Source organism: Parus major, chromosome 18, assembly GCF_001522545.3.
Source record: "Parus major isolate Abel chromosome 18, Parus_major1.1, whole genome shotgun sequence".
NCBI classification, from domain to species: domain Eukaryota; kingdom Metazoa; phylum Chordata; class Aves; order Passeriformes; family Paridae; genus Parus; species Parus major.
Genome location: NC_031786.1, coordinates 1028069 through 1043764, shown reverse-complemented (window position 1 = coordinate 1043764; position 15696 = coordinate 1028069). Strand labels below are relative to the sequence as shown.

General features: G+C 60.7%; 2 protein-coding genes across 4 annotated transcripts in view; both read left to right on the top strand.

Moving 5' to 3' along the window:
• Nucleotides 1–1665, top strand: part of LOC107212350 — a 4340-nt gene extending 2675 nt beyond the window's left edge. Inside the window, exons 3-4 of the mRNA XM_033518797.1 lie at nt 79–468; nt 915–1665. Of these exons, the coding sequence (XP_033374688.1) occupies nt 79–468; nt 915–1567 (1043 nt within the window). The 3' untranslated portion in view covers nt 1568–1665. The remainder of the gene's footprint in view (nt 1–78; nt 469–914) is intronic.
• Nucleotides 1666–7378: 5713 nt separating this feature from the next.
• The window catches only part of SLC38A10 (solute carrier family 38 member 10), a 29647-nt gene continuing 21329 nt past the window's right edge, over nt 7379–15696 (top strand). For 2 of the 3 annotated variants that reach the window (XM_015645985.3, XM_015645984.3), the window contains exons 1-6: nt 7379–7477; nt 8324–8441; nt 11431–11476; nt 12522–12615; nt 13678–13821; nt 14740–14864. In XM_015645985.3, the coding sequence (XP_015501471.1) occupies nt 7379–7477; nt 8324–8441; nt 11431–11476; nt 12522–12615; nt 13678–13821; nt 14740–14864 (626 nt within the window). Of the gene's footprint in view, nt 7478–8323; nt 8442–11430; nt 11477–11520; nt 11892–12521; nt 12616–13677; nt 13822–14739; nt 14865–15696 lie in introns of those variants that run through there. The other variant, XM_015645986.3, reaches the window with a different exon arrangement.

Below are 15696 nucleotides of genomic sequence, written 5' to 3'. Positions count from 1 at the left end.
CCTCCGGCGCGCGCGCCGCGCGTCAAGCGAGCGCCGCTGCCGATTGGCTGGCGGCCCGCCAGCGCTCCTGCCAATCAGCGCGCGGCGAGCGGCGCGGAACGGCGGCGCCTAATTCAAGCCCGGCGGATGAATGGGGAGGAGGGAGCGGCGCGCAGGCGCAGCGCGCGCTCCGGGCGGAGGGGTGGGGGGGGATTGCATTGCTGCGCACCCCCCGCCGCAGCGCGCGGGGCCCCCCCCGCGCGCTGATTGGCTGGCGCCGCGCCAGCGCGCTGTCAATCACGCAGTGTAAACAAGGCGCTGATTGGCCGGCGCCGCGGGCGGTTTCAAGGCGCCCCCCCGGGGGGGGACACGCGCGGCGGGGGCGGTTTCGAGGCCCCCCCCGCGCACACCCCGGAGCGCCCCGGGCCGGAGCGAGCGGGATCAAAGAGCGGCGAGAGGGGAACGGGCCGCGGGCAGCGCCCGCCGCAGGTCCGGGACCGGCCGCGGGGCCTGCCGGGGAGCGGGGGGATGCCGTGCTTGGGGGCCCTGCGAGGCGGGGAGTGTGCAGTAAGGGGGTGATTGGGGGGCTGTGCAGTGTGAGGGGGTGCAGTAATGGGGGGCCGTGCAGAGCAGTGTGTGGGGTTGTGCAGTGTTGGGGGGCTGTGCAATGTGGGGAGGGGGCGGCGTGGGAGGGGACAGAGCCAACTGAGGGGCTGTGTGATGTCAGGGGGCTGCACAGGGCCAGGGTACCGGGGACCACACAGAGGGAGCGGGAGCAGCACCGGGGAGTACCGGGAGCAGAGGCCCGGCAGCGGCTGCCACCGGGGTCCCTGCCGGTGTTTTGGGGTTTTTTTTCCCCTTTTTTTTTGGCAATAAAAGGGTGTAATTGATTGAAAACGCTGAAATAAATCCCAATCGCTCGTAACCACGATTAGATTACGGCGGGCGATTCATTACGCGGGACATCAATCGAGTTAGGAGGGAGCGACCGGGGGCTGCCGGGACCCTCCGGCACCGCACGGACAGAGCCGCGCACCGGGACACACGGACACGGCACGGGGACAGATGGACAAGGACAGCCGGGAACAGGCGCTGCTGCAGCGGGACGTGCGGCTGCGGCACGGAGCCACGCTTGGGGACACGCCGGGGGACACACGGACACGCAAGGACACGGGGTGGCACCGCACACCCAACCTCCGCATCCTCCTCCAGGGCTGCCGTGCGAAGGCCCGTGGGATCCCTGTCCACGTGGGAAAGGCCGGGGAAGGGCCCTTATGGATTATCCCAGCGCCAGTGGAATCGCTGCCGAACAGGAGTGCGGTGCAGATCCCGGTGTGCGGGTACACGGTGTGCAGCCACCGGTGGTCTGGGAGTGCTGGGAAAGAGTTTCCTGACTGAAAAAGAAAACCAAAAAAACCTCACCGAAAGCGGCTCTCAGGCTCTTCCTTCCCACAGTGACGCTGGCGGGAGTGGCAGTGGGAAGGGGCCGGGGGAACCCCTGGTGCTGGGTGGGAAGGGGTTGAGTCCAGGGCTTGTGGAGCACCAGGGCTGTGTCCCTGGGCACAGTGGGCAGATCCCCAGAGGGTAAACATCAAACCTGGGCAAGCCCCTGCTGTGGGTAACCCCCCTCCCTGGGCAGACTGCCCCTCATGAGTTGGCGGCCCTGTGGGCAGGACCCCTCCCCATGGGCAGACCCCTCCCGTGGGTGGCTTCCCTCTGGGCAGCCCCCAGTGGGTAGACAGACCCCCACTGTGGGTGTCTAATCCCTGTGGGCAGCCCCCCCGCCCCGTGGGGATAACTGCTGTGTGAGGTTTGATCAATGAAGTGAGGCCAAATGAGCACAATTAAAGTCAATTTAATGAGAATCCCCCCACATCCATCCCCCCAGCCCTGCAGCTGCCTTTGTCCACTGCTGCTGCCGCTCTCACGGTGCCTGTCCCCCCCCCTCAGCTGGGGCTGGGCCACCACAGAGCCCCCTGAGCACGGTGTCCCCCTTGGGGGAGCGAGAGGGGACCCCGAGGATGGGGTGTGGTGGCAGAGGACACGGCCTGTCCCTGCACAGGGGACATGTTTGGGGGTACAGCGGAGGGGCTGCAACCCTGGCAGTTTCCCCCCTCCTCAGCTGTTTCCTCCTGAGAGCTGCTGAACCCCCTCAGAAGGGAAAAGAGGCTGGGAGGGGGGAGTCCCCTGACACTCCTGGGGCAGGAGCTGGGAATAACCCCTGGATCCCCAGCACCGCTGTGGTGGGACCCCCGGGCTGGTGTGTCCCCTCCGCTGTCCTTCAGGGATCATCCCAGGGCTGGGCACGGCTCGGCACGGCTCCGGGGACAGGCGGTTTTCCAGCTGGCCCCGGCGTTCCCGACGCGTCTCAAGGCCGTCCGTGTCCAAGGGTTGTGTTTGCCGGCGCGGAGGGACGAGGTGGCTCCGCACCGCTGTCCCCTCCGCTCCCAGCTCGGGGACCTCGCGGGTGGGGACAGCGGGGGGCACCGAGCCGCAGCCGCTCGGGGGTCCGAGGAAAAAGGCAGGAACTTAACTCCCATTAACCATCCCATTGTACCGGCCGTGGGAATAATCGGGTTTGCTAATGCAATTGCTGCCGCGATGCGAAAATCCGACTGGAAAATGTATTAGAGCAATTATCCGCCTCCCTCCGCAGCCGGCGGAGCATTAATATTCAATTTTGATGTGGAAGCCCTATTATGTTAATGACTTTGGTGACAAAAGTCGTTAATGTAAGTCGGTTCCTTTATGGCGCGGCATTAGCCGGGGTGAGCGCGGCCGCGGGGCGGGATGGAACGGGGGGCTCGGATGAGGATCCGGGATGGGGCTCCGTGGGGAGCCGAGATGAGCCCCCTCCCCAGCCCGGACAGCCCTCACGCCTCGCAGCGAGCGGGCGCTGCCCGCAGCCGGAGCTGCCGGTGCTCCCGAGGCTGCGCCGGGGCGGATTATCCGCGCTGCAGCGCATCCGGCAGCGCCGCTCCCTCCGCTGCAGCTGCCCTCCTTTGTTCTCTCCCCGGGCCCCGGGAGATGCGCCGGTGCTTCCCCGCCTGCCGGAGAGCGCGGCGGAGCCGGGCCGGGCTGGCCTCTGTCCCGGCCATCAGCTGACACCGGGGCTGTGCCCCTGGCCGGGTGTTCGGTGCTGCTGCCGTGCTTTGGCAGGCCTGGCTGGATGGGGGGACAGAGCCAGACCTGGGGGCTGGTGATGGGAGACGCGGGGAGGGGGATAAGGAGCAAACCAGCACCCCCTGGCCGGGCCATGGGCAGCCACCACCACGGCTCCCGCTCGGGAATGTCAGTGCCACGGCCAGTGTGACACTGAGCTGTGCTGTGATGGTGTCCTGGAGCGCTGGAGGGACGAGAACGGACAAACATGGAGCTGGGAGCTGCCTGTGACAGAGAAAACGACCATGACCTTCACCTTTCCAGCGAAGAGCTCATCCTCCTGCCGCTGGGCTGGGAGCGGCCCGGCTTCGCCATGAGTGTGGCATGGGGCTGGCTGGGAACCGGGGTATTTGTCACAGCCAAGGAAGGGACAGCAGATCCCGGACACAACCCAGGCACAGGATGGGATTTCCGGGACTCCTTGGGAAGCTCCTGCCCGGTGCGGCCCCCTTGGGCGTTGGGCACAGCCCTGTCCCGGTGCACAGATGTACACAGTGTCCCAGTCCTGGCGTTCCACGTGTGATGCCGCTCCCTTGCCATGGGGGCCGCAGCAGTTGGCATTTCCCGCCCAGAGCCCACAGGACGACGCCCCCCACCCCAGTCCCGGCAATAACGGGGGAGTAAGACACGGGCATCCAAGTACAAAATAACCCTGCTGCCACCTCGGGCTGTCAGGGCCAGCCCCGAACCACACCCCGGACAGCGCCCGAGGTTTGCAGCCGAGGCTGGGGCCGTTCCACCGTGGTTCCCCGGGGTCTACCGGAGCAGGAAGGTGCCGAACCGGGATCCGGCACTGGTAGCGTACGGACAGGAGCGTGTCCTTGGCACTGCTGGGGACACAGCCCGCTGGCACGGGGCTCCGCACGGCCGCGCCGGGGTCCCCCCGCTCCCCTCGCTGTCCCCGGTCCCCGCGGAGGCGGCTCCGCGCGCACGTGGCCGGGCCGGGCCGTGCCCCGCGCTCCGCCCCGCGCCCCCCCCGCGTCCCCATTGGCCCAGCGCCCCCCATCCCGCGTCCCCATTGGCCCAGCGCCCCCCATCCCGCGTCCCCATTGGCCCAGCGCCCCCCATCCCGCGCTCCCATTGGCCCAGCGCCCCCCATCCCGCGTCCCCATTGGCCCAGCGCCCCCCATCCCGCGCTCCCATTGGCCCAGCGCCCCCCATCCCGCGCTCCCATTGGCCCCGAAACCCTCCACAAACAAAGGCCGGAGCCCGGCGGGGGGCCCGGCGCGCCGCTCTGATTGGCGGAGCGAAGGGGCGGGGCGGCCGGGCCAGGCTCCGCCCCCCGAGCGGCGCCGGGTGTCCTAATATGGATGTGGGCGGGGCGCGCTCATTCATGCGCGCCGGGAGGGGCGGGGCCACCGCGGGGCTGCGCTTCCCGCCCGCGGCGCGCGCGGCTCGTTCCCACGGCGCGGGTGGGAATGAATGGGCGCGCGCGGGGGCACCGCACCGGACCCGTGCGGCTCGGTAAGGTCCGGTAAAGCTCCGTGCGGCTCGGAACGCCTCGGTATGCTTCGGTGCCCGGGCGAGGCGTGGGTACATGCGGGCGGGGAGCGTGTCCACTCGCGGGTGGGACGGTGCCGGGGCTCGCGTGGGGCGGGCGCGATCGTGTCCTGAAGGTGCGTGGCTGAGAGTGGATCCCCCGTGGTTGTATCCCTGGTACTGTCCCCTGCACGCCCCTCTGTGCCTTGCCTACGCGTGCTTGGTTCTGGGGGGCGAAGGGGGCTTCCCGGGGTCTCCCACGGCCTTGGCTCTGCATCGCTCCTGCCCAGCCCCAGGGACAGCACCAGAGTCCCAAATGTTTGGGAACCCCCATCCCAAAATCCATCCCATGATGAGTACCCACTGTGTGGCCCCACGGCTGACACTAGGGTGGCACGATGGTGGGGACACCACGGCCTCTCGCCGCCCTCCAACACAGGCTGTGCTGTCTGTCCCACTCTGCTTTAACCCCCCAGATGGGTTCGGCTCCTTGCCTCCATCCTCCTCATCGTGCCCATAAATTCATTCCCGATCCCGTTCCCAGCCTGCCAGGCCCTCGCGGGACACGCGGCAGCTCCCAGCCCGTGCTGGAGATACGGACTGAACTTTGGTCCCTGAGCAATTAAGGTGCCTGAAACTGCACTTCATTAATGGTTGTTCTGCAATAAAACCCATCAAACTGCCCTTATTTGCAATATAAAACTGCAATTTGTTTTAATTTATGTTTTTCAATCCCTGCCGGGTGGTTCCTGGGATCTGCCAGGCATCTGTCACTGGAACCAGCTGTCGGGAGCTGGCTGGCCCTGGGCACTGGGTGCTGGTCCCTGCTGAAGGGGGAACATGGGGTGGGGTGTGGGTGGGCTTGCCCCAGGTCTGGAGAGGGGGTTTCCATTCCTTCCCATTCCCCGTGGACCCTGTGCTGTGTCCCCCAAGAAGGGAGGGCAGGGATGCAGCTGTGGTTCCATGGAAGAGCATCCCCGTGCCCTGGCAGGTTCATGGGAACGGAGCTGCCACTGAGGCAAATTCCTGAACAACAGTTCAGGCTGGGAGCAAAGATGGAGCCGGCTGTTTTCCTGGGACAGCATCACCCGTGGGAGCTGGGAATCTGGCTCAGCTCAGCTCAGAGTGTGCCAGCACACGTGTGCACATCCCTGCGGAGCAGCATCGGACACAGCAGCGGCCTCTGGACATCCCCAGCGATTTGTACTTCCATAAAGCAGCGCAGGATCCCTGTGGGATCAGCCAGCCCTGAGCCCCCATTTCTAATTACAGTAATTGTGGCTCCGGCATCCTCCGGGGCTGGTTGTTCTCCGTGGCTCCAAATCCAGCGGGAGGAATCTGGGCCATGGGGCAGGGCTGGGAAGGGCTCTGAGCCACCTGGGATTCCCGGTGGATCCTGCCGTGGGAACGCTGCTCTGGCTCCCAAAGCCAGCGGGGCCCTTTGCCAGCCCCACTGTCCCCTGCCTGCAGAGCAGGGTCGGGGCTCCCTCGTGCTGCTGCCCGGCCCTTCAGGGTGGTTGGGGTTTTCCAGAGAATTCTCCTTGCTCTCGGCAGGTTTGTGATGGGAAACTGCCCTGGCTCCCGCTCGAGGCAGAATTTGGGATGCTCGGAGCTGCCGATGGTACCTGAGGAGCTGCAGAAAACCCCATTCCCTGGGGATGGGCACTGACGAGCTCTGGGGCTGTGGCACAGGAGGGTGGCAGAGCTGGGGCAGCTCCCCTGGTGTCCCCATCCTGTGTCCTGGCTGGCTCTGCACATTTCCCAAGCTCCCAGCTCCCATTCCGACATGGAGACCCCACCAGAAGCATTTTTCTGACCATGGGTGACATTCCCGAGGGGATCCCTCATCCCACCCCGAGGACACACAGGGACACAGCCACCGCTCCGGCACGGGAGCCAGGAAAACGCAGCTGGAGCTACCGATCCCGGCCGGCACCTGGAGGGAATTAGAGCTCCTGTTCACCTCCCTGCAAACCTTTTGTAGAGCGAATTCCTGCGGTTTCCCATCGCAATTGCTGCAAATTATACGAGCGCCGCGTTCCGTTCCGACGGGAACGTGCCCTTGGCGTGTGCCACTCGGAGCTGCCGCCACGCCTGGCCTCGGGGGACCCTTCCCGAGCCCCCCCGCATCTTTCCTTGTTTTTCCCTTATCCTGTGGGATGTGGGGGGCACGTCCGCGGCAGAGCTGGGGATGGCTCCGGGTGGGATGGGGAGCAGATGTGTGTGCACAGCTGGATGCGTGCCCAGATGTGCAGGCGGGAGGGGATGCTAGGGGGGATGTGCTGCCCTCGAGGGGCCTTTCAGGGGCCCCCATCACGCCGGGGACCCCCGCTGGGGTGGGTGGTCGCGCATGTATATGCACACACGCATGTAAAGGCACACGCACACCCACCTCCGTGCCTTTCCACGCATGGGTGTGCACAGATGTGTGTCCTCGTGCATTCCCGCATCTCCCTGGCCGCGCTCCGCTCTCCGGGGGTGCCCCCGACCGTGGGGACCCCCCTTTACCCCCCAGAACCAGCGAGTCCAGGCCGCCAAGGCGGCAGGAGTGTCCCCGCTCGGTGACATCACTTCCTTCGGCACAGGAAGCCGGAAGTGCCGCTGTGGCCGGTGCCGGGTCGGGGCGGGCCCGGTGGGGCCATGGCGGGCACGGCCGGCTGAGAGGGACCGGGAGCACCGGGCGCTCCGAGCCGGCCGTGGAGCTCGGGGAGCCGCCACAAACCGCGTCCCCCGCCGCGGGGATCCTCCGCCGCGGGCCATGGCGGCGGCGGCGGGTTCCAACTGGGGCCTGATCATGAACGTGGTGAACAGCATCGTGGGGGTGAGCGTGCTCACCGTGCCCTTCTGCTTCCGACAGGTGAGGGGCCGGGCGCTGTGTCCGGCGGGGTCCTGCCGGTGTCCCCCGGGGCTGTCGGTCCGTGCCCTTGGCAGCCTCAGGCCCCCGGGAGCTGCTCCGTGCCCGGGGAAGGCGGACAGAGGCCGCCTCTGCCCTTCTGGCCCGAATTTGGGGGGTGGTTCCCTGGCTGGAAAGAAAAGTCAGCAAAGAAAACGCTTGAGACCCAGATGGGACATCTCGTGTTCCAAACACCGCGTTTTTCTTAGTCCAACTCAAAACTTCTGCACCGAGCTCTGGGTGCTTCCCTGTCCCGTGGTCTCCAGCTGATCTTTTCTGCCTGTCTTGTAAGGAGAAGGGAAAAATCAAAGTATTTAGCCATATGATAAACGTGAGTTGGCTTGGAGGCTTTTCCAAGCTCGCTGTGCTCCCACAGCTTTCCCTGGGAGCTGTTCCAAGTCACCTGCTTGGAGCCCTGTGAGCAGCCAGGCAGGGGCTGGGTGAGGAGTTTGTGCCACCAGATGGTTGATAAATAACTTTACAGCAGAGGTGGCACCTCGGGGTCTGTCTGTACTCCCCTGAACGCACTGGGAGCTGTGGATGGATGAGCCAGGGTGGGAATTCTGCTCCATGAGCTGCTCCCAGTTCACTCCTTGGTGCTGGGACTGGTGCAGCTGGGAGCTGTGGGACGCAGATGTGTGTTCCATGTGTCCTTGTGCCCTGGAGACAACGCTGTGGAGCTGCCAGGAGCGGGACAGAACTTCCTGAAAGAGGGAAAAGTGTGGCTGGAACAGCGTGGGGAAAGCTGAGGGTGCTGGCTGGGCTGACCCCCATCTCCTGCTGCTCTCTCCCTGCTCTGCTCCGTTGCAGTGTGGGATCCTCCTGGGAGCCGTGCTGCTCATCTTCTGCTCGTGGATGACTCACCAGTCCTGCATGTTCCTGGTGAAGTCGGCCAACCTCAGCAAGCGCAGGACCTACCCTGGCCTCGGTGAGATCCCAGCTCCGGGGCTGCTTCCCAGCCCTGCCGCTCTCCTGGCAGCGCCGTCACCTCCCTGTTCACATTTCCTCGGTGGTGCTGTTGGAACAACAAATGTTTTCCTGCTGCAGTTCCCAGTTTCCCGTGTTCTGCCTCTCCCCCGGGGCAGTGCTGGGGTTGGATCCTGCTCCCCACAGCCCTGTTAATGGGTGCTGAGTTGTTTTGACTCTGTGGGGCAGGGGAGGAGATGATCCAAACCCCAGCTCCCAGGAGCCATCTGGGATGAATTGTGGGTCTGGGATGAATTAATTGTGGGTCTGGGCACGAGTTCCCCACCCAGCACTGCAAGGACAGCGGGTCCTGCCAGCCTGGCATGGAGCTGGGCTGCCTGGATCCGAGCTGGGAGCTCTTTTATGGCTCAGCAGAGAGGAAACAGAGCGAGGTTCCACAGTGCTGAGAAAATAAAAACATCTGGAAGATCCCTGGGTGGGTTTTGGCAGAGCCTGGCCGCCCTCAGAGCTCAGCGCTGGCGCCAGGATTGGCCTCTGCTCGTGGCCTCTCTTGGGATTCTGACTGACTCGGGGAGCAGGAGGAGGTGTTTGGGTTCCAGTCCTTGCTGTTGGCATATGAAGCAACAGGAAAAGTCGCCTTTTCCTTCTTCTGCCTTACTTTTCTGTGGGAGCAGGGAGCTGGTTGGCGCTGCCCGGGCACAAGGGCTCCCAGCAGCTGCTGACAGATGGGTTTGCTCCTCCCAGGAAGCACATCCCGGCTTCTGCCGACTTGTATCTGCTAGAAACGGGAAAGATGGAGAAGCTCCGTGGTCTGGGAGGTTGTTTTGGTGCCAGAGGGAAGGGGGAGCGCCCGGCCCAGCTGCCGCTGCTCCCTGCCCCTCACAAGAGCCTTTGTGTGCTGCTTCCCGGAGGACACAGAGTCCCCTCCACCTTGGAGCGTGTCCCGGGGAGAAGGGATCCTCTGCACGCCCCAGAGCCAAGGGGCTGGAATACAGAGAGGGCCAGTAAAGCTTCCCAGCTTCCTCCTGGCAGGCGGGGGCTGGCAGCAGCGCCTGTGCCCGCTCCCGGTGCCCTGGGAGAGGTGCCACGGGCCGGGAGCGCTCCCACGCCGCATCCCAATGCTCCCAGCTCGGGCAGCTCCACACAGACCCCCTTTGTCCCCACAGGCTGGGCCCGGGGACATCTGCGGGCACTCCTGGGAGGCTTTGGCAGCGCTGAGCCGCCGGGGAAGGTTGTGCACATTCCCTGCAGACAGGCAGCGCCTTCCGGAGGAACACCGGGAGCGACGGCTCCGGCACAAAGGGTGTCCGGGCTGGGGCTGGCTCGGCACCACTGCGGGAAGGGGAAGGGCTGCAGGGAGATGTGTGGGGCAGGAGGGGAAGTGGGAGGCAGTTCCAACGTGGATTTCAACCAGGGGATGAGTGAATCCCTCCCCTTCCAGCAGCACTCGGGATGTGCTGGGCAGCTCTGTCCCAGGAACCACACTGGGTTTAAAAGGCTTCTCCAGGTTCTGAGCATGTTTGGAGGCATTCCAAGGTCCCATTCCAAGGATTTGACTGTACCATTTATTTTACAGTCGTCACCTCCTGGAGAAGATAAAGAATCCCATTTTTCCATTGTCCCCAGGTGGGCACACCTGCCCACAGTGTTTGTGGCTTGTTCTCATTGAACATCAGTTCCAAACAGCCGGGGAGATGGGCTGGTCCCAGCATCAGCCGGGGCTGTGCCCGTATCCAGAGGCTGGAATGTGCTCTGGAAGGATCAGCAGCACCATTCCTCCATCCCCCCCACCCCGAGCTCACCCTCTCACTGCCCCATCTCCAGGAGGGATGTTTTCCTCTTGCTGGCTCCTTTTTCTCCTCCCAGACCCGTGGTCTGTGGGCCTGACCCCCCTCAGGGCTGCTGCCTTTTCCCTCATGGTTGTGAATTCCCAGTGGAGGCCGGAGCGGAGCGCTCCCCGTGCCCGGGCACAGTGCCTGGTGGCGGCTGTCCCGCTGCCCTGTCACTGATCCAGCAGCTATTTTGGGTGCTCCCCCACATCCCTGCTCTGGGCTGTGGGTCCCTGCCGTGCCTTTTGCTCATTCTGTGGGAGAACATCTCGTTTCCTGAATTTTTAGCTCGAGAAGAGTCCAAGGAAATCAAGAGTTGAAGCTAATATTTAAAATAGCAGAAGAAGCTTCCAGAAAGGACTCGAGTTTGTTTTCTGGCGGGCTCTGGGAGTGTTGGGCTGTGCCTTGAGGGGAGGCAGAGGGGACTCCAGGGTGGTGGGTTCATGCTGGACCTCACTGGCAGATCTGGGCGCTGTGGTCTGGGTTTGGCACCGGAGCTCCCCATTCCCGTCCTGCCCAGTAAGAGCTAAAAATAGAAGTCAAGTTTTCTTGGCATTGTCTTTTTAAGAGAAAACCCAATGATTTGAGGACTACTGAGCATTTTTTGCTCCAACCCAAGGATGGGAGGGAGGGGAAAGCAAAGCCTTGGCAGCAGCCCTTTGGTGTGGGTTGGGAGCACTGGGTATTCTGGGAATGGGATTGAACGTTCTGGGCACCAGCTCAGCTCTCCCAGCCAGCGATGTCGGGCGGCCCAGTTCGAGGGGGAAGATAAAAATAAAAAGGGGACTTGGATTGGAATTCTGCACCACTTTAACTTTTGCCACACACAATCTTGTACAGGAATATTTTCTCTCCCATTGCCTTTAATGGCTGCCATGTGTGGCTGCTGCTTCACACCACTTCTGGTTTTAAATAGAAAAAAAAAGAACCTGCTTGCTGGCTTTCCCTCATCCCTGTTCCTGTCTTATGTGGTTTCCAGTTTCCAAAGGGAAAGGCTGAAAAAGAAAGTGGGAGGGTGAGGGAAACAACCCCAAAATACCAGTGGTGGGTTCCTGCTGCACTGCCCTGTGTCACTGTTAGTGTCTAATTGTGAGCTGAGATCTTGCCCTGTTCTGGACCTTTCTTTGACTGACTTCTACTCTTTTTTCCCTTTTATGCCAGCATTTCATGCCTATGGAAAAGCAGGAAAAATGTTGGTGGAAACAAGGTAAATCTGCTGCAGATTCAAAGTGTGAACAGTTTGGGTGTCTTTGGTGAAAACTTTTCTGTGCTCTCGTTCCTTCCCCTGCTGCCTCCTGGAATTCCACAGGAGGCTGAGCGAGATGCCCTGAGCACAGCTCACAGGTGTCACCTCCATCCCGCCCGTTCCAGAGCTTCCCAGGAGCACAGAAGGTGGGGATGAGCTCCTCTCCTGCTCTGCTGTGAAATCCCAGCCGTGTCACTCGTGGCAGCTTTCCAGGGGTGACATCCCTGCTGCTGAGTTAGTGGGAGGGAGCGTTTGCTTCCTTGGATCCCGGGATCTGCTTTGCTCCTGCCCTCTGTGCTCCCTTCCCTGCGAGATGCCTTGAGGGGGAATCCTGGCTCCATCTCTGCTCCTCCCGTGACCCCAGTGTGGATGTCAGGTGATGGCACAATCCTCACAGCCCTGCTCTTTCCAGCAGGGATTCTTTTCCAGGCGTGCTGAGCCCAGGGCCGGCAGTGGTGCTGGCTCCTTCGCTCTTCCCAGCTGCAAACTTCTGCACAGCACTAAAAATACACAGAATATTCCTCAGATGTTGCTTGTCCATGCAAGCAGAGGCTGTAATTGCCACAGGGATGTTCTATAATTGGAACTGGGAAGGAAAGTGGTCCAGGAGTGGGAGGAGAAGCAGTTCATGGACAATCTTTTCATTAAAGTGTGGTCCATTGTGTGGAGAGACGATAGCTGGATATCGAGACTCTCATGGCAGGGTCCTGCTGTGGGTGTGGGGCTCTGACAGCCTCGTGCTGATTCCTTTGAATTTTTCCAGGAGTTCAAGGAGTTCTTGTCATCTCCAAGATTAGTTTTCCTTGGGTTTTTTCCCCGTGGCTCCCAACAGGAGTTAAACCCTTGCGCGTGTCGTGGGCAGAGCTGCGTGTCCGAGTGTTTGGTGTGGATGGAGGTTCTCTGGTGGCTGTTTTATTGGGATGGAGTGGAGAAAGGGTGTCCTGCTCTTCCCAATGCTGAGGACGGGAGCATGGCCCTCCTAACCCATCCCTGTTTGTGTTTGCAGCATGATTGGGCTGATGCTGGGCACTTGCATCGCTTTCTACGTCGTCATCGGCGATTTGGGCTCCAACTTCTTTGCCCAGATGCTCGGATTGCAGGTGAATAAATCACTCCTGCAGTGCTCCCAGACCTTGCACTGAGTTCCCTGGATCCAGCAGAGCTCCTGCCTCGGAGTGTGCTCAGCACCCCTGGGGTCCCAGGGGGCTTTGTGGGGTCCCCTCACGGAGAGATCCTCGTGCACAAAGCCTGCAGCTCTGGGAAGTCTGGGAAGCTCTGACATATGGCAAACAATCAGCTGGGTAAAACTCCAATAAGGCATTTCCATCAAAGGAATTCTTTTTAACTTGGTCTCCTATTAATTCTGGAGCAGATTCCTGGGGGAGATAATGCTTCCTGCCTTAATTCCTCCCCCAGTGGGTAGTGACAGGCAGTTCCTCTGCCTGAGTTCTCCTCCCTGTAGTTCAGGAGGGATTTTTGTCCTGTCCCTGGCTGTTTTTGTGGCCAGAATCTCTGTGTTCCTGCCTCCTCAGCCGTGTGATGAGCCTGCTGCTGGCTCAGGATGCTCAGAGGCAGGAGGTGCTCCTCGGAGCCGGCACGGGGGCCATGCAGGGAAGCAAAAGGATTTTTGGTAGAGTGTTATCTGTGCTGCCTGATGCTCCTAAGCTCAGATTAAGGGACTGTGAAGTTAAAAAAGATGCGTTGAGGCTGCAGCCAAATTAGGTATTAAATATTTCCAAGCATTCCAGAGTGTTCTGCTATAATAAATACCAGTGTGAGGCTTTGATTAATTTTCTGGATTGGAGTTTTCAACACTTTCAATTTCTCGTCTCCCCAAGTAAATTTAGATTTTCTTTAATTGCATGAAAATACCTAAATAGCTCGTGCTGGATTAGCATTTAACCCCCCCAGCCACCCCCCAGGTTCTTCCAGCTCGGACCTGTCACACACTGCAGAGCAACAGTGGCACCCAGTGACTGTCTCAGCTCAGCACAGACACAGCCCACAGAGCACCGAGCTTGCAGCATCTTCAAACATCTCCAGGCACAGGATTTCACTGTTTAAAGTTGCTTTTCACTCTGGAAAGATGAACCACGCCGGGGTTTGCTGATGGGGTGGGTGTGCTGGGTGTCCTCCAGGTGTTTATGCCGGTCTCTCTGCAGGTGTCGGGCGCGTTCCGGATTGTCCTGCTCTTCGCTGTCTCCCTGTGCATTGTCCTTCCCCTGAGCCTCCAGAGGAACATGATGGCCTCCATTCAGTCCTTCAGTGCCATGGCTCTCATCTTCTACAGCGTGTTCATGTTCGTGGTGGGTACGGACACCGCGGATCTCGTTTTCCTAATTTTCTGTTGCTTTTTAATGACCAGGTTCACCTGCCAGATGCTCCTGTGATTCCCTCGTGGAGCCCCAGCCCTGTCTCACCCAAATTTCAGGACTGGAAGGAAAGGGAGGTGTGGGAATTCTTTCCATGTAACTTTTTCTGTGCAGGGTCCCACCTCAGAGCTGCCTCCTCAGGGAGGTGTGCCTTTAAGAAACCACAACATTCCGAGAGCTGGCTGCACTGAAACGTCTCTGGGGATTAGAAACCCCATCCAAGGATATTATAAACAGACATTCAGACATATTTACCTTCTGCTTCCTGTGCAACCCAACTCCTGCCAGTTCTTGTGTCCATGGCAAGGGAGCTCCCTGGCCTCGGCTCCTCCCCTTTTCCATAAAGTTTTTCCTTCTCTTTGGTGAGCTGGTGTTGTTAAATCTCCCTGGAGGAGCAGGTGGGATCCTGTTTTAGGACCCTTTGTCTCTCTCTGCTGAATGGGATTCTCTAAAGCCAACAGTGCTTCCTGTTTGGATTTAAAAACCCATTTTAAAAAACACATTTTAAAAAACACATTTTAAAAAGTGCAAAAGAGTTTGCTTTGAGCAATAATTCTCACAGTTAATGTGAGGGTGGAAATTGTCCCACCCTGGTGTGTGCTGCGACGTCTGACGGCATCAAACGAGGGGGGGATGTCATTGATCCCTTGAAATACTCCCTGGGATCCTTGGTGGCCCTGGGAGCTGTGTGGGTGGGATGTGGAGCTGGGGATTGGGAAGGGGCTGTGCTGGCAGCTCGAGCTGCTCCCAGCAGAGCTGTCACACGCTGCTTCTTATCCCAGCCTGGCACTGCTGCTGCCCTGGAGCTGTCTGGGGCTGGCTCCTCACTGCTGCTCTGTGTCCTGGCTGCAGGTTGTGGTGTCCTCCTTCAACCACGGGCTCTTCAGCGGGCAGTGGCTGCAGCGAGTGAGTTACATGCGCTGGGAGGGCATTTTCCGCTGCATCCCCATCTTTGGAATGTCTTTTGCCTGTCAGTCGTAAGTACCTGCCATTCCCAGCCCTGGCACTTGTCCCTGCAGTGAGTTTGTGTGAGGGCACAGGGTCAGGGGGATCTGCAAGGGGTAGATACCATCTGCTTTGGTGGTTTGTTTTCATCAGAGTATTTTACAGCTCACTGAAGTTCAGCCTCTCATTCAGTCGTGACCCTTTTGTTAGCCAGACCCTTTTGTTATCCCATTTCACCTGGGAATTCTTGTAATGGAGCAACATGAGACTGCTGGGGCCAAACAGCTCCTGAGGAGCTTCTGGTGCAGCTGCAGGAGGGATGAAATTCCCCTGCTTCTTGAAGGGAATGCTGGAGCACCAGGAAAGGCTGTGTCACCCCCACCTGAGCAGTGAATGCTGGGGGCTGCTCTGCTTCCACAAATTTCCTGGAGAACACTCCAAACATCACACAGCTGTTGACTTTGGAGGGTCGTTCCTGCATTTCCAGTTCCCTGGGTTTAGTGGCACATGGAAGGAGGTGAGAGCAGCCCAGGCAATTTCCACCTTTCCAGTTCCCTGTTTTTGTGAGGGTTTCTGCTGCCAAGTGGAAGAAGGTGAGGCAGGCCAGGCTGTTGCAGGTTCCCAGCAGCATTCCCTGCTGCACCAGGACAGCACGTGCCTGGCCAGAGCCGTGACAGCTCTCAGCAGTGTGAATCCAGCCCTGGACACGGGAAGGACTGGCCCCCTCTGGAAGGACCATCCTCCTCTGGAAGCCTGGCAGAGCTGGGCTTCCCCCGTGTAGTTCCAGCAAATGGGTCTCGTGCCAACAGTAAATGAATGTGACAGATAAAATTTGCTCAGACTGCTGTGTTTACACCCACTCCA